General features: G+C 39.6%; 1 protein-coding gene across 8 annotated transcripts in view; it reads left to right on the top strand.

Annotated features, from left to right (window-relative positions):
• Window positions 1-18,086, top strand: part of PARD3B (par-3 family cell polarity regulator beta) — a 392,041-nt gene that overhangs the window by 354,660 nt on the left and 19,295 nt on the right. For all 8 annotated transcript variants that reach the window (XR_010440948.1, XM_064717877.1, XM_064717876.1 and 5 more), the window contains one exon: window positions 6,171-6,250. Coding sequence is in view for 7 of the 8 variants with exons in the window: in XM_064717877.1 (XP_064573947.1) it covers window positions 6,171-6,250 (80 nt within the window). In the remaining variant the exon portion in view is untranslated. The remainder of the gene's footprint in view (window positions 1-6,170; window positions 6,251-18,086) is intronic.

Genomic DNA, 18,086 nt, shown 5'->3' with positions numbered 1-18,086 from the left:
ACATCATCTTGGCTTGCTATCGCAGCTAAGAAGAAAAGCACAACTAAGAATATCAAAAAGAAGTATTAAAGGTGCTGTCTTATATCCAAACAATGGTAAAGCAGTACCAATGGGCTCGTAGAACATTAGACTCCTCTTCGAGGACTACTTCTGCCATTAAAATCAATGCAACTTAATTAAAGCAAATTATAGATAGATACATCTATAAATAAGATATTAAAGTGCGCCGCTGAATATGATAATTGCTGCATATTTAGCAATCAGCGTGTGTGTTCTGCTTTTGCCAGGAGGGATTTCTTTCAGAGGAATCAATGGAGCTTTATTAAAAACCATCTAAATTAGAGGGAGAAATGATGAGTGTTATAATAACGCAAAATCACTGTTTCAACTTTCATTGCAAAACTAGGAAAGCAAAATATATCCCTCTTTGTGTATGTATGGAAAACATCAGGAAAATTCTTTTGAATTGTATACAGTGGTAGAATTTTTAATCTTTACCTTTTTATGCAAAACAAAAAAAAAAAAAAAAAAAAACCTGGATGGAAGAAACCTTGCTTTCTGTGGAAATGCTGGAGCTCTCCAAGGGTGGGGTAATGAGGATTTCACAGCAGTAAGGAATTAAGAAGTCCCCATCGATCAATTTCCTCTATTTCACATGGACCATCCAGTTCACTGCCTTACATCACCTGCCTCTGTTTCAGCAGCTAAAGAGAGTTAGCAAGTCAAATTGTCCTCTTAAATTTCACTTGCAGTTCCCAGAACCAGGAAGAGTTGAAATGCAAAAAATAAGTCAGTTAATTTTGATGCTTCACCTGTGTATGAAACATTGCGACCAGGGTGGGGAATAAATCCACTTTTACCTCTCCATTTTTCTTCAGTTTTCACTTAATTGAAAACAAAAACCAACTGTGTCTCAGCAGAGGGGAGACCTGAGGGTTAAAGGGCAAATTCCGTTATACCACAGCTCTTTTTGGCATGCTGAATCTCAACCCATGTGATTAGAAACGCTCACAGACAAAAGAAGAGCTTTGAGAACAGAGGTCAAAACAGCATCTGAATCAAGTCCTTTAGCAGATGATCACAAGACTATTGAAAAATGCACTAAGTAATGCAGCAGTTCTATGTGTCATGTTTATACACAGACTTTCAGGCAAAAAGCAGAAGTGGGTGGCATTTTCAAAGCACTTGGATTGATGGCAGAGCAGAAGCTTCAATCTGCAGCCTTCCTGGGGTGTCTCCTGTCTTATAGTGCATGTCAGTCGTATAAAATACAGTGGTAGTATCCTGCCATTTTTATGGGTAGAAAACCACAGTGCACAAGCTCAAGTGACTTTTCTGAGCATACAGAGTGAATAAGTGAAAAAGCTAGGAGTCCCAGGACTCCAATCTTCATAAGCTTTTTCTGATATCCCATAATTTTAAATAAGTCAGGTGTGGCTCAAGTGGAGTCAGCAGTGTTTTGCCCTGGATTCACAAACATGTAGCTAAAATCCCATCAGCCTTGAGGAAGTTATATTATTGCTATTTACTTAGTGGGCAGAACACTGTCCAGATTTTCTTTCTCATCTTAATGATAATTGAAATGTTTGGAGGAGGCTTATTGTTCAGAAGTCAGGAAAAAAAGGGCTGAAAAGTAAAAGGATAGTGCTACTTACCATATGAAGAATTAATACTCCTGAATACAACACCCACTGAATATTTTTCTTTTTTAACAGTACAAAACTTTTGACTCTGAGCAGAGGAGTAGCTGGTTAAGAAGTTTTGAAAGTTTTTTTTTAACCAACTGACCTCTGCAATGATGATGAAGTTTTCTATATGCAAGTCTGAATACCTGCAGGAGAGGGAACAGCAACTGCAACTGTATGAGATAGCCAACCTAAAAATGTCTCTGCATAATTTATTTTCCTTATAAGCAGTATCCATGGTCTTGGGTTTTCACTGTGCTGGCTTCACTCAGGATGGACATTGAGCAGGGAGTCAGGTGGGAATTCGTGAGAAGAAGTAGAGCCCCAGGCAAAAACACACTGTCCTGCTGAATTCTGCTGGTAGGGGCAAGGAGTTGTTGCTGATTTCTATTTGCTGTGTGGTAGCTCTCACCTTGAGCTGTGTGTGGATGCACAAGAAAAAGTCAATTCTGGTTTCATGAAGCTTCAAAAAAGGTTGCTGTAGTTGTTATTTTTTGTACCGCAGCATCTGTCCAGCCCCTAACACGTTCACCCATAAGGAAGGGGCAAGGGAGGCTTTTCTGCTAGCAGCTAGAATTGTAGCCTTCAGCAAATGCTCCAAGAGGAAGGCAGTGTAAGATAGGTGAGAGGGAATGAAATGCAGGATCTCCTAGGGAAAAAAAAGTCGCATGCACTTTTCTGTACAGCTTTCTCTTCCCTTAAAGAATTGTTATTCTGCAACCTCAGAATTCTCCTGTAGGCAAATTCCAGACTTACTCAAGACACCTGCCCACAGATATACTCTATTTATAGCTTAAAATTTATTTGCAGGTGTTTGAATGCTCTAAGATATTTGTTTCTGGCTTGATCTATGCTGTCCTTCAGTCTACCCTTCTACCAGCCTGGTTCTTCTGCTGGGAACTGGCAGGGGTTTAATTAAGGATGCAGAGGTGTCACAGGATATTTTCTGAAAAGAGATACCTTTCTATCACAGAAATCTTGTTAGCTAGTGAGAATTATTTTTTCTAAAAAGAGAGGCTTAAACAACAGAAACATTAACTAGCCTTGTGTAAAAAACACCTCTCTGGCACACAGAAAATCCTGACCGTGAAGGCATTGAGTTACATGGAGGCAGTGTCTTGCCAGTTTTTCTGGTATCTTGTCTCTGAGTGTGGCCACTGCTGTGACTGGGATTCCCAAAGGGGCAATTAGGAGAACAACCTGCTGGTGCAGAAGTTCTGCTCTCCCATTCAGCTCTCCAAGGCCTTGCCTTTCCTCCACCTGCCAAGGACTTTAGTGTCTCCTGCTAACCAGATGTTAGTTGGTTTGATTCATATTTGTATTTATTTGTTTTACATTCCACAAGGGCCTTGGCCATACCAATACTTTGCAATAGTTACATTTCAGGAATTGTTTGCTGTTGTTTTTTGATGAAGATAGTGTTTTCTTTCCTCGATTTAAGCATGCTGCTCTTTTAATTGCACCGATAGGATGATGGCTGTTTCTGTGTTTATCTCTGCCCATTATTTTTGCATATTCATGTTTTGCTTGTTAGTTGAGGCTGCTCTTAAGAGATGAACTGTTCATAATGATGCCACTTATTTAAGTTGATGTTGTTTATTTAAACCCTAAAAATACAGGAGCATATTTTGGATCATTTTTTCTGTTATGCCTTACCATACATTTGTGAAATGTGTATTTCACCTGCTGCTGTGTTCTCTGTTGATTTTGGTGCTGGTCTCCTAAGCTCTTCCAAGGGCTGCCTCTGTAGGGACTCAGCTGAGCACTGCACCTTCTGTCAGCTCTCTTGCTGGTCACCTTGTGGTCACCACCCATTTGGCTTTGACAGCACTTCCAGGTTTTAATCCTGTTTTATTAAGATAACTGTTTCTTCACCTAAATATGTTGTGATTATTAACTGTGTGTTAAAACTTTCACACCTGGTCTGAGGGCCAGCTGCATATGTCCTGTTTTAGGAAAGGAGGAGAACTTGGAATATTTTGATCTTACTAATTAGTACATTTCACACCGATTTTTAGCTTAGTTTGTTGTAGAAGGCAGCAAAGGAACCCTTTGCTTTGACTCTTTCTGAAACATAAATAACTTCTACTGAGGAGGTGTTTCTATTTTCACAATTTCTCTTTTCATCAGGGTAGTATTTTATTCCAGGCACCATTTTGGCACTCCAGGCTGAGTGATGATACGCTTTTACTGTCGCATGGACAGATGGAGAAGGAAAATCAGAAGAAATGGCTGAGCCTTTAATTAGCTGTGCAGAGCCAGAGCATGCTTTTCCAGTGCACTGGGGGTTTTATATAGGGTGTGGAGACTCAGCCGCTCGATGGATCCAAATTAGCAAAATTGTGTATCCGCCACCAGGGTGTTTCTATGGTAACTGTCTCTCAAATCATATATACAAACAGACCTGGCAGGGGCTATTGCCTTCTCTTTGGTCTGCAGGAAATCATCAAAAAAGGGGTGTTTTCCGGCTGAAAAAAGGCCTTGTGATGTAAATATTTTTTACTTTTGGTGGTTGGTATAAGTTTTGGGATTACTACTTGATGCTGGCACAATTCTGAGTATTTGTGTTTTTTCATGTTGCCTGGCTGCTGTTACTCCCTTTAGGTGTGAGAGTGCAGGAAACTCACACCACTACCAGACTCATGCACATAATTAATAACCTATCTAGAGCTGCACAGGTAGACCATCAAAAACTGCATGTTTTTGTGGTGAGAGACCAGATTATACATTTGTTTCTTTTCCCCTCATTCTTCTTCATAAAACAGGAGAAATCTGGAGGGTCTTCTCTTACCAGTGTACCTGAGAACTTAAGGGAAATTATGAACCTGATGAAATTAGTAGTGTAAGAGCAGCCAAAGTGGCTGTGACTCTTCACCTAAGTGAAGAGTCTATAAAGTCTCTCTGCATGTTACTTTTTCTCGTGGAAAAAAATGAATGAATGATCCCTTTAGCCTACTGCCCTCTTTTTGAAATGTAGGGCAATTATTGTTGTTTTTTCTCTTCCAAAGTCAGGCACTGCTAAAGCATGGGTCATTTCAAATCACAGGCTTTTCTTTCTTGTGGCCAACAGTTCTGTGAGGATGCCTTTCTGTTTTCAATGAGATAAAGGAAGCTTGCAAGAGGCCTATACGAAATAATTTTTTTCATTTACAAGTATCTTGCATGTTTGATGAGTGCCAAGGTGCATAACAAAATTTGTCTGGAATAATTTCTCAGCCTGCCTAGCAGCTGCAAATGATACTTCCTCTCTTTGTATAGGACTCGGTTTATGTAATGTACACAGAAATGCTTTGTAAAGGTAGATAACGTTTAATACACCTGAATGCACAACTTTTCTCATTGCAGTGGTTTATACATCTGTTCAGTGAAAATGGTGTATTGTGCATAAATTACAGGACTGACAGAAATGTACTTTAACCTGTAGAATGCAAAAAACATGTTAATTTTTGTTTTCTCTTTTCTCTAATCAGGCATTTGCCAAAAGCTTGGTGTGATTTATTACTTTCTTTTTAATGAATTGTTAAAAATGTTTGAAAAGGCATTAAATCTTCCTTTCTGCTATTAATCTGTAAAAGGGGAAGGGGATTTTAAATGGCCTCTTAGTATATTGCTTTATAAAACTGCTGATTCTAGCAGCACCGGAATAGGAATACATACTAATGTAGGAAACACTGAAGGCAGTCAGAGGCTCCTCCGTTTATGGAAGAAAAGACTAATAGCTCCATTTTAACAAGGCTCTTAACACTTTGGGCCATCAGCAGGCATTGAGTGAAATTGGGAGAGCTCCTGTGTGCTAAAAGCATTGAAGTTCACCGTTTGTACCCGGTTGGAGCCTTCCTGATAGAATTGTGCTCCCCAGCCAATGCCCGTTGCCATCTTGAACACAAACCAAGTAGCGCTGGCATTTTGGCTGAGTGCACTAACGCTGCACTTTTGAAATGGCACCAGAGCATCATAAATGCACTTAACTCCCAGCTGGATACTAAGCTTTGCAGGGGCGTTAGGGAAAGTTTCTGGATTCATGTTAAGAATAAAAGAAAACCTGTTTGTATCATATTTTATGCTAAAGCAAAACAAGCTAGTGAAGGGGAAAAAAGCAGACTTGCTACTAAGATGTTAGCTTTGATTCAGGTAGTTATGCCACAGTAATCAGAAGGGGTGTGCTTAGTTAGATGATGTCCTCAAGTTACTGGATTCCAGGAAAAAGGCTAGCCAGGGAAGAGAGAGTATCCCAGCTAGTAGGCAGATGAGGGAAAGGTGATGAAGATTGTACCTGCTCTAAACACTTCTTTGATACAGAAGCCTTTCTTGTTAGCAGTGATAAGATTATGTATGGCATTTGAAGCTTCTTTGAGCCCCTGCCTTTCTTTTGTTGATTTTGGCATGTTGCAGCATCATGTGTTCTCTGCTTATCGTTTTGAGATGCATTGTTAGTAGCTGGGCTGCATAATTGATCTTCATCTCTAATTACTCTCCTCTCCACAGGTGCCTGGAAAAGGTCCAGATGGGAGCTCCTACAATCTTCACTTCGAGGGGGTGGAAAGGCAGTATGCATCCTTACCCAGGTACAGCACCAATCCTCCTTCCAGTGGGGAGGGAGGGCAGCCCACAGCTGATGTCCAGCTCTAACTTGAGAGATTATTCTGCACTTTTGTCTTGTCATCTTTTGCTGCTGATTTACTGCCATTTTATACCTGTACTATTAATTTGGACTTTTGAATTTTTAAAAAACAGGTCTGTCATTGAACATGTCAGCAAGAGTCATGATCCATAGCTAGAGAACATGACATTGAGGGAGCTGGCTCTGCAAGAGTTATAACAGGTCGTAGCAGGGCATAAATGACTGAGTTTGTAGTGATATAATCCCAACTGGCATTGACAGAACATTGCTGTGGAAAGCTTCCACTACAGCAGCCACAGCTACTGAAGTCCCACTGTTGCTACAAGGGCTGTCTGACTGCAGTCTGTTCCATGAGAACATCTCTGTGCTTTTACTAAATGCTCTGGATATGTGAGTGAATTCTCTGAGGGCTTTTTTTAATTTTTAATCCTTATCAACTGAATGAAGAGTAATTCTAGTCTGAAACCAGTGGGGTATAACAAAAAGGAAGCATTTCAGGGATTTCAGCCCCATTTCTATGGGAGTTCTAATAGCAGAGTATAACACAAATCAAGCCAGAAAGGGGAGTGAGAGGATGCTAGAAGAGATAGTGGGAAGCAGGGAGAAGAAAACAAAAACAGAAAAATATTCTCCATTTAGAATTAGAGGGCTGGGCAAGTCCTAGGAAACATTGTCCAATCCACTTCTTGGACCTACAGGCAGGCTGATTTGTAAAAGCAAAGCAAAAATAGGTATCTATAAAAAGGAAGAGATTTTTTATTGTGAAGTAGTGCTGGCATTTAGGAAATTGGTGAATTGTTTCTTTTTGCTGCTTCTTTTTCTACTCAGCTATTTACATTCAAAGGTGAACACTGAAAGATTGATTGATAAATATGTAATGCTATGTCCAATTCCAGACAAAAATACAAAGAATATTTTGCTTTTGTTAACCAGAATATAAAGGCTGTCTCACAAGGCACTGTTGGATGTCTGCAGGCATTTTTAATGTATATGATTTCTAAACCAGAGGACGTGTCTGCAGTTTACTTCCTGCCTTTAAATGATATTTGTCAGCCATTTTTTCTTGGACATTCATCCTATGCAGTAGCTGACTTTTCTGACAGAGTCCTGCTTTCCAACAGTGTGTCTTGCATGTATTTCCTGGCTGACTGTGGGTGTTTACTCTTCTGGGTAAATGGCCATCTTGTTTTACAGTCCTCCAACACTCCTGTTTCCCCATCATGTTTCTAGCAGTGATTTTTGCGTGTTACTTAGGTGTACTTTAATTTTGCACACTCCTTTTTTATTTATTTTGAACATTTATTTTGTTGCCATTTTGTTGAATACTTCCTTGTGGATTACAAGAAAGTAAATTCATAATTGGTGCTCAGTGTAACTGTCTACAGAAATTTTTATATTTGTATGTCTTCTTTTATTAATTTTCCCTTTAAGAAAATTAACCATATTTTTTCAGGTGTTGTAAACTGAAAATTTCCCAGTGAAGTAACTTCCATAAGCCAGAATTATTTTGATTTCCCCAGTATTTCTTTCAAGGGGAATGACCAGAAGTGAGCACTACAGATGTAGACATGCCCTTGTTTTATGTAGTAAGCATTCTCTGTATCCCTTCTCTCCTATTCCTTTCCAAACTGCTGCATCCTCAGCATGCTCCCTAGGTGTATATGCTGCTCATCTCTACAACCTGTGCTTTTGTGGGGTTTGGTTGGTTTTGGGGTTTTCATTTTGGGGTTTTTTTGGGTATTTTTTTAAAGAGGATTTATCTGAATAAGATCATGAATTTTACAGTATTGTTCCCCAAACCTCCATTTAACTTGCTGGAAACACAACTCTCCAGCTCTTAGAACAGGTTTGAGTATTTAACTGGTGGGAGATCTCCATTGAGAAAGTCATCCAAATATTCCCTAAGCTTTTGAAGATCGCTGTGAAAGTGTCCTTTCTCTCTGTGCCTAAGGGATTATGCTGGAGAGTGAGAAGACCTGCACTTCAGCAGGGCCGTTTGTGCTTCTCAACCCAAATATTTACACTGCTGCACGCAAGCCAAGCTGCGTCTCCAGAGGGTTTCCACCCTGGCAGGAGCAGAGCTTTGGGATATCACACACCCTTGGGCGTGCCTACAATTCAGCAATCGGCTGCTGCTTTTTATACTTCAGTTTTGTAAGTTTTGCAGTTTCATGTTACTGCAGTAATTAAGCCCTGGCAGTCACAAATGACTAGATTGTACAGTGAAGTCTAAATCCAGATGAAGGGGATGCAGTCTCATTGCCAGCCACTAATGGAAATGAGTGATTTCTTTTGTTCTCATGGCTGACTGCCCAGGAGTATAGAGGAATCCAGGTAAAAACCACCCATTTGCCAACCAATTCTCGGCGGTGGAGGATCTATGAAAACTGCTGTAATGAGCAGCATTATTAAAAAAAAAGGAAAATAAATTAAGAGAAGGAGACAGAAATGTAGAAAGAAATGAAGAGGTAGTATTTCCTCAAAAGAATAGCTTTCTTCTCTCAAGCATTTTAGTATTAGTTCACATTTCCTGCCCTTGAGTTTATTCCCCTGCTTTTGTGCTGTCCTCACTGTGGTGAGGCCACTGAGCCACATTGGTACAGATGCCATATGGAGCTGTCTGCATACTTAGCCATTTAAGCCCAGTTTAATAAGAGATACTTACAGAGGCTTCAGATGAGGGTTGTAGATGCTGGGAAACAAATTCCTGTTGCAATATTATGTTGAGTCCAGGAGGATATGACCTTTGCCTGCCGCTCTGGTGTGGCACACACAAGGAGGGAGAGGAAAGCGCTTGGACTGCAGCCAGTTTCACAGGATGAGGAGGGAGGAGGAGATCTGTGCTATGTCAGGAGTAGCTGGGACCAACACAGTGAAACTGTTCTGCTCACCTGAAAGCCACCAGGACTCATGCCAGTGTGTGTGGGCTTGGAAAAATCAAGTAAGAGAGCTTTGGTCTTCCTCCCCACCAGACAAGAAGGAGGAATGTTCACCTAGCAAAATCTTTATCAGCGTTTGATGCCCCTAAGACACTGTCCCGTTCCTTTGCAAAGGCATGCATCCTGCATGAAGTCAGATCTGATCATACCTGCTGCTGGCTTGAAAAATTCTAAGCTTTGAAGCATCATTGTGGCTTTGTCTTTTTTTTTTTTTTTTCTTCTTTCTGTTTTTTCTCTGAAGCTGTTAATTTAAGTCTAGATATTATGGGCCAAATTCAGGTGATACAAGTCTGTATCAACACTATTTGAGGAATTCAGCTGTCAGGTGTGCTTGTCTTTTCAGTAGGTGCAGCAGCAAATTACTGTCCTGGTCTCACTGAAGTAAGTGATGTCCTTTTATCCTTTGAGTGGAGGATCTGTTCCTGTGTAAGGTTACATGTTTAATTAAAAGGGGAAACAGGAGGCAGCAGCCTTTGGAGAAAGGCTTTCTGTCTGACTGGTCTAAGGAGTGGTGAGCTGAACTACATAGTTAAGTTTCTACATAAAATAATGCCAGCCTGTAGGCTTACTTTGGAAATGTCTACAGAGGCAAACATCTGAATTAAATGATAAGTGGCTGTGGCAGCAGAGTGGCAGGTCTTCATCTCTCATTGCATTGTGCTGTTCTGTCTGCAGAAAAGCAGCAAAGTGGGAGAGACAGAAATGGGAGGCTTTGCAAGAGAGATACAGTTCTTTGCACTCAATACTTATGTGTTGCCCTGAGGCTATTGCTAAGTAGTGCTGAGTAGTAGTATTAAGCAATATTAAATCCTCCTGCTTAGGAGAACATCTTGATTCTTACACATCTTAGCCTCTTCTTTTGGGAACAAGAGCAGGGCCAGGTTGTGGGAGCCAGAAAAACATTTGTATCTTTTAAACTATTTTTAATGCGTACTTTGTTGATGTAATTTAGAATATTTTCCTGATGGAGCTATGGAGCAGATATGAAGCTGAAGCTGCTCTGTTTGTTCATAGTTCTATTTCTGAGCTTGCATTTATGGAAGTCTGTTTTAATGTAAATCACAGTTTTGCTAATGGCAGCCTTGTTTGGAGAAGCCTCGTGTTGAAGGACACGTTCTTTTCTGTGGTGGTGGAAAAGCTGGCTGTGACCAAAAGCAGACTGACAGGCACTGGGACAGCAGTGGTTGACAAGATGAGTGGGGATTAGAAAGCTCAGCCATCTTTCCAATAAGAAATGCTGATTCCAATGGAAAAGTAGTATTTCAGACTTTCTCTGGAATTATCGTATTATTGAAGAACACATTTATGTCAAGAAAACAGGGAGAGCCAGAAAGGCTGTGAGAACATTAGAAAATAACTGCTAGCATGGAAAAATGAGTTCAGGCTGTGTAGGTGGGTTCAGCTGTGTTGCTGTGGCTGGGACGAGACTGCTGAGCAAACTGCTAATTTGCTCACAAGTCTGTCTTAAATGTAACATGCATCCTGAAACTGGGAAGCTTGGAAATGAATTAAGGAGCCAGCCTTGCCATACAATGGCAATGGGTAGTTTTCCCATGCTGGAAGCTTCTCTTCAGGTTGACCATGGAACTTGCATGATGTGAGAAACAGATTTGTGAGGGATTCTCAAAATCTGTCTGAAAGCTCTGAGTCTTGTACATTTGTATGCAAACTCTAAGGTGTGCTGACTTAGAAAGGCTGTGGAATAGAGATGGCATTGTTGAGAGAGAGACTGAACTAGAAACAGGTTTCAAATGATGGCCTTGCAAAAAGACTGGGTATTTTGGAGAATTAGAACTGTTAAAGATGCATTGTAGCAAGACCGCGTTGGGTAAAATATTAGAGGATTGGTGGAAGAAGTGTTAGCAGCATTGTGAGGCAAAAGCTAATGGGCTGAAAAGCATTTATAAGGTATTATAACCAGGAAATAGGTTGGCTTCTGATAGAATGGTGTTGAGTTTTACATCTCTTATGTCTCACCCTTTATTCTGATAACAGAATAAAATCTTCTAAAGTGCCTCTCTGTTGCCCTGTCTCTGTAGAGCTGGGATTTTCCAACACACTTCCTAAAGCAGTAGCTGAAAGCAGAACACTCTCCATTTCTAGGTATGATGCCAGAAAGGACACACATTTTTGGTCACCTTGTCTGAGCCCTCCAAGACTTTCTACATTTCTGCGTCAAACTAAATTTCAATTTTGATCCATCCCGTTACTTTTGTAAATGTCTTTACAGAAATATCTAACCTGGAATTAAAATGTAACATTGTGGAGAATTCATTACATTCTTTGGAGGTTAATTATTTTACTGTTTAAAGAGATTAAGCCCTTTTTTTTCCCCCTCAAAGTCTGACATTACCCCATTTCAATTTCTAGATACTGTGGTAAATATTTTTTCAGCTAGATTTTAAGAGCCAAGCCTGCAAAATTCTTTCCTTGGAGTATTTCTGTGCAGAGATCATTTCTGTTATGTTTTCACCTCCCTTTCAATAAATTAGATTGAGCACATAGGTCTTACACTGTAAAGCAAGAAAATAGCATTGACTCATGGGGCCAGAGTAGCCGTGCAGTCAATTTAGGAGGTAGATTCTAGAACTGAGCAAAAACATTTTGAGCCCTTCAAATCAAAAGTAAAGTTTTGGTAATATCTGTGTCCTCAACAAATAAGGTTCCTCCAGCAGAAGAAATGGATTACTTAGCATGTTTCATTAGCTGCTTCTTGCACTTGAATGTTCTTGCCTTATTTTACTGAGTTTATTTCAAAATGCAAGATTTCTGTAATTTAATTGAATCCTGAAAACATCATCAGAAAGTGACTTGACACAAATCATAAGAAAAAGTTAATTGTCTATTAAATAAGACTCATCATTCACCATTGTCTAGCAGAATCTGAAATTAATATACTGACATTACTTAAATATGTATATAGTGTATTCTCTTGGTTAACAAAAAAGAAATCACAGTTTTAGTGCAGACTATAATTAGCTGTAAATCAACTTGTCAGAGCATTCCCAGCCTCTGGGAATTGACTAGCCAAGGACCACAGATGAAAAAGCAAGGTTTAAAATTAATTATTTAAATCAAAATTCCCTGCATGCTGGTTTAAATCACAAGAATTTATTTGTTTTGGGGTTTTTTTTTGGTTTGGTTTGTTTGTTTGTTTGTTTGTTGGTTTTGTTGGTGTTTTTGTTGTTGATGGGTTTTGGGTTTTTTGGGTTTGGTGGTTTTTTTTTTGCTTGGACTCCCTTTGATTGAACCTACTCCATCACTTGAAAATCTGTCCTCTTTCTTATTTTGTACACTTCATTTATGTTCCTGCCTGGCATACAACAGTTTGTGTCACAGCATTGACCCTGCAGTGCAGTCATGGTTTTGGCCATCAGCTGGGGCACGTCCCACTGGTGCTGCTGTTGACAAGTACCATGTGGTGGCACAGGGGTTCTCAGGAACAGTGTTGCTCTGTCCCATCACACAGCTGCTGTTCTGCCGAGCTGTCTTCCAGACCCCTTCTTGGTGCTCGGGCACTCCTTGGAAGCAGCTTTGCTCTCTGTCTCACTGTTCTCTCACCAGTTGGCTTCATTACATGGCTCTACTGAAACTGCAATTTCCTCCAGGTTTTATTGGCCCAACATGGTCCTTTATGGCAGGCAGAGTGGCAATGCTGATGCAGACTGCAGGGAATAAATACCATTGCTGCCTTGCAATACTGCTTAAATTGGAGCATTGTTCACCTGGCTAAAAAGAGCATCTGCACTTACTCTCTCTTGGAAGGGGCCAGGGATGCCAAAACTTTAATAGCAGTGAAATAATTTATCAACCCTGTCCAGAATTACCCACATCTTAGTCTGTCAGTGAAACCATGTTAATTGGACATACATTGCACAACTACAAGGTGAGCATGTTAACTTCTGGTGCGTAATATAATACACACCAGATTTTTAGTAATGCCCAGGATTTTCCTTCCAAAGGGGTGAAAAGCAGGTTGATGAGACAATACAGTGTAGTTCCAGGTGCCTGAATAAAGTCCGTATCTCCCTTGTTTCTTACACTGATTAAAATAAGAGGAGATGGCCAAGGGGAATATTTGAGAACCAATTGTAAATGGTCTTTTTTAATTTTTGACATAAATCATATATTTTTTAATATTCCTCTGGCATAACTTCAAAACTAAGAAGACTTAATAATTTGGTGTCTTAAACAGGATTGGAAATAAGTAGGGTAAACTTGAAATGAATGGCCCAACTAACTTCATCACCCTAGTCATGTGAAATATAAATAATATTCAAACAGTATATTCTGCAGTATACTTGATTATTAACTTTCTCTTCTGTTTTAATCATCTAAAGTGAATTCAGGGATATTTTTTAATATGATTTTTATCTTGACAGCTGTGCTTTTATTGGAAATGCAGCAAAATCTTGTCTATCTGTATCTTCCAGTGTGGTGATCTCATTATAAATGAAATATATGTATGGTTTTAGTTGGATTTTAAGTGCTGGCAGGTGAATTTGGAATCAGTTTTAATGGAAACACTGGTCAAAGACCTCCAAGATATGTTGCAATAAACCAGCCAGGATGAAATACAGGCAAAGAAAAAAGATCATTCGCATATGCTAGCGCCCAAGCTTGGGAACCAAGCTGATGTGCTCGTTAAAAGATTAGCTTAAATCCAATTTCAAACAGTTTTAAGATTTAGCTAACTAACTTTTCTTAACTCTAGAAGGTACTATAATGATAGCTGTAGGTCTGCCCAGGCTCTAGGAGGTGTCAGGGAAATCGTTGTACATCAAGGCCAGAGCCCAAATCACTAGCAGGACAGCAGATTTGTGGCACATACATGCAGCAGAGAGCTGGAAGTGCTCTGTTGCAGCTTTTTCTGCACCTCAGTTTCAATCCCTTTGCTCAGGTGTGCCATGGTACCTAATATCGCCTCAGTGCCATGTGTGAAGTGTGAAGACTTTATTTCATATATCATGTCAAAATACATTTGTCCAAAAATGTGGAGAGTTCGTAAATAACCTGTGTACACCTTTTACAGGGAGAATCTCAGGCATTAAAAGGCAGAGCAGGTAGGAAAAGGGTCAGTGTACTACAGACCTTTCAAAAAACAGTCATGTGTCTTTAAAGACTTGACTGAAAAGAGGAAAGAAATTTGTAAACAGGATCATAATTTCAGAAATCTCTGCAGTGAATAGAAAAGGAAGGAGATTTAGTTGTAAAACATACCTCCAGCTTTCTAATAAAATAGAAATATCACTTGAAATGAACATGATGCCTCCATCCAAGCCAAATTAAGTCTAAATAATGAAAAAGTATACTTTAGAAAGTCAGAAAGGTCAAGGTTCGTGACATCAAATCATGGATTGCAGCTGGCAGGCCACCTCTATAATTTCCATGGGAATAACTAAAGAAAATTGACTAAAGAAAATGCCTGTAACAACTGGGACATAGCTTGAAAAAAAACCACTAAAAGCCAGATGTCTCAGAAGAATACTCTGGAAGTGTAGAAGGAGGCAGACAGGGATGGGGTTTGTCAATTTTCCTAATAAGTCAGTCAACTCCTCATAGCAAAAAGCCAGTTAATGCAATATGGAATAGTTTAAAAGTCAATTAATATTTTGAAACTAAGCAGCCAGCCTTTTTGCAAGGAGATACTATGCCGACTAAATAAAAATACTTTCAAGTGTCACATTTACAGAAAACATGGATCTGGTATGAATTTTAGTGTATAATCAGGCATAAGGACCTCCCACTCAAACTGAGGGCACCAAATTATGCTTAAAAATATGGGAGATGGAGGAAAATATTGCATTTGAACAAAAGGGCTTGAATTAATATTATAAAATTTAATGAAGTCTTGGAGACATTGCCTCAGAAAAGAAAGCTGTATTAACTATGCCTCCAGTGAGTAAAAGAACAAAACAAATGTTAGGGAACAAAATATTAATGAAAGAAAAAAAGTGTCAGTACAAAATGGTTAGGTTGAGATGAAGGATCTGTGGAAAAAAGATAAGTGAATGCAAATTAGGAAGAAGATTAAATTAAAAACCAAAAGCATATATCCCATAGAATGCATCAACAGAGTGATGTGCTGAGTGAAACCTGGGGAATAAGATGTGTGCTCCAAAATGCAAATACATCCATTGCATTGTTAAGATGGATATTGAAATGGCTCAGGAGACCAGCAGGCTGGGAAGCTCAGCTGGCTGCTTTGTAGGTATGGATATTTGGAATAAAAATATTGCTGCTTATGCTGGGTTGTAATTCAGAACTCATCAAAAAGTGTGGGCTCTAGGCTGCAAAGGTGAGAAAGAGCATTGTGAAATAAGACAACTCTGCTGCAGTTCTTGGCTTAGGCTTTCCCTTGATAAACACGTCCAGAGGTGCAGCTGAAAGATGGCTGTCAGCAAACGTGCTTTAAAAACACCTAACAAAGGAAAAAATTGTAGGAAGCCAACAGTATCAGGTGTAAATATGTATTATTTTTGAGGATGTTGGGTTAGGAATTTTTGAGCAAGCTTCCTGCAGCTCTCATTTTTGTGTGTGAACCTCCTGTACGCTGTGTCATTGCTCAGCTATGCTCCTGTGAGCAAACAGCAGCTTTGCAGTGGCACCCTTTGCTCAGAGGCAGACTGCACTTAGTTCTCCATGTTAGGTCTCAATTCCTTTGTCTCCATCCAGTCTTTGCTTTGCATAGCAGACTCAGAAAAAAAGAAAAAAAATAAAAAAAAAGAACAATCAGAAAAAAAACCCACACCAGAATCACAGCCCTGCATGACAGTGTGTTGGCACAATGGCAAGTTTCAAGCCTCTAATAGCAAGCCATTTAAAGAGAGTCAGTTACAGGTATGAATTATGTGCATGTTTAGGAAAGAAGAAAGATTATGATGAAGTAGGAAAGTGGATTGTATGTGGACAGTCTTAATTGCATGCTGCAAGGTAATGACAAGCTGTGAAATCCTAAGACCTCAAATCTAGTTCTGTGTTCTTTTACAAACACGTAGGGGACAGAGTCGTGAGCACTCCGAGTGCCACCCACCGAGAAATGAGAAGCAGGGTGGGGGAGATGTGAGGAGTGCGGAAGCACAAGGGCAGCGCACTGAGCAGACCTGCCCTTGTTTGTTATCCTTGCTGAAACCCTGCCTTGTGAGGAAAGAGCTTTTATATAAACTGGTGATTAAAGGAAAGAGGTATCTAATTTGGGATTAAGAGAGTTGCTGAAGAATTTAATAGTAAAAACAGTGGCTAGAGCAGCTGTTTCAACACAGTTCAGACAATTGGCAGCCAAACTGCTTCCATTTCATAAGTAGGTGACATATTTAATTTCTCTTCACAGAAGTCTTAAATATATCAGGAGAAAATGCACAATTTTAGAGGGCTTTGTCCAAATGCCTTTGCTCACATTCACCAAAGGCTTTTTTGTTGCTCTTCAAGTATGATGTTTTAGAAAGTCATGCTTTGGATGGGTTGATCCAGCTTGAGAACAGCCAGAAATTTACTACTAGAAGCTAGTTATGAGCCTGGTCCAGAACCACTGCAATCCGTGGATGTGTTCCTAATGATTGCAGTCAGTTTAGGCTGAAATGCAACAACTGTTGAAGCACACTTTTTGATTTCTTTGCTGTCTGGGTCAATCTGGTGGTAATTTGACAAACTCTGATTGGGTTACTTGTTGTTTTCCGCCAGAATTCTGCCCACCAGTGTTAGCAGTTTCTCTCCAGATTTTGGATATCCTAGCAAAAGGAATACATCTTTTCCGACTCTATGTATTCTTCCTCAGCCCATCCAATCTTATCACAGATATAAGTGAAATAAAAGTAGTCCTTAAAAATGAATGTGATTCAAGGCTGTTGAAGAATTGCAAACATTCAGATCACTAGTGGTTATGGAACAGTCACTTTGTTAAGAGCAAGAACAGAACTAAAACTCCTATTCTACCCTGTTAGAGAAGATTAATTCCTGCTTTCTTAAGAATCTTTACCCTCATTTCCAGGCTTGGAAAAGATTGCATTGTTCTAGCATTTAATAGTTATGTAAACTAGCACTGATTTTGTCATTTAGCACCTGTGCAAAATTTTTTGCTGGAACAGTTCTTTCAAATATGGCATAAACAAAGCATAAGATGCACAGTGATACTGTTCTTTTGTGGATGCTTATTTGGAAAAATATGCATGAGCTATTGAGCATGTCATGGATATGCAAAGCTCTGTAGGCGTGTGGTTGGTCTTAAATAACACATAGGCCACTAGTCAGACTTTCAGCAAGCTTTATTTTGAAAATATATTAAATACCATCATGCATATGCTAAAAACTTAACCACATCTTTAGGGTAATGGTAATGTCTTTACTCAAAATCTTTGTCTGCCGAACATAACTTAGGCTGGATATAGATATTGACACAACTTCTGCTGGCTTCTGCCTGGTATTGCTGTGGCCTCCGCTGCTTCTGTCCTCTGTTCTGTGTGAGCAGATGGGATCCTGCAGCTGTTTGAATAAATATTAGTTTTAAAGAATTATGCTGCTCTGATTAACCATTCAATGAGGGGGGAAATGGCAGGGGAGAGAGCACCTAAGGAATCTCTCTACTTCAGGCCTCTTGCCCAAAAGCATTCATTTAAATGTTTGAGCAGTGATGAGGTGAGGAGTTATATAAACGGGAAGCCGTTCCTCAAATCACTATCTTCTCTCTGCAAAGAGTGTAATTGATAGCTTATGTGCTTGCAACAGCTGAAAAAATAGAGCAGAACATGCAAACACATCTACTGTATAACATACGTGGGAAGCAAGTGGAGGAGAGTGTTAACTGTAATAGAAAGTGAATTATCTGCCATTTTTGTTCCACCCCAG

This window comes from Zonotrichia leucophrys, chromosome 7 (genome assembly GCF_028769735.1).
Source record: "Zonotrichia leucophrys gambelii isolate GWCS_2022_RI chromosome 7, RI_Zleu_2.0, whole genome shotgun sequence".
NCBI classification, from domain to species: domain Eukaryota; kingdom Metazoa; phylum Chordata; class Aves; order Passeriformes; family Passerellidae; genus Zonotrichia; species Zonotrichia leucophrys.
This window is presented reverse-complemented; position numbering and strand designations above follow the sequence as displayed.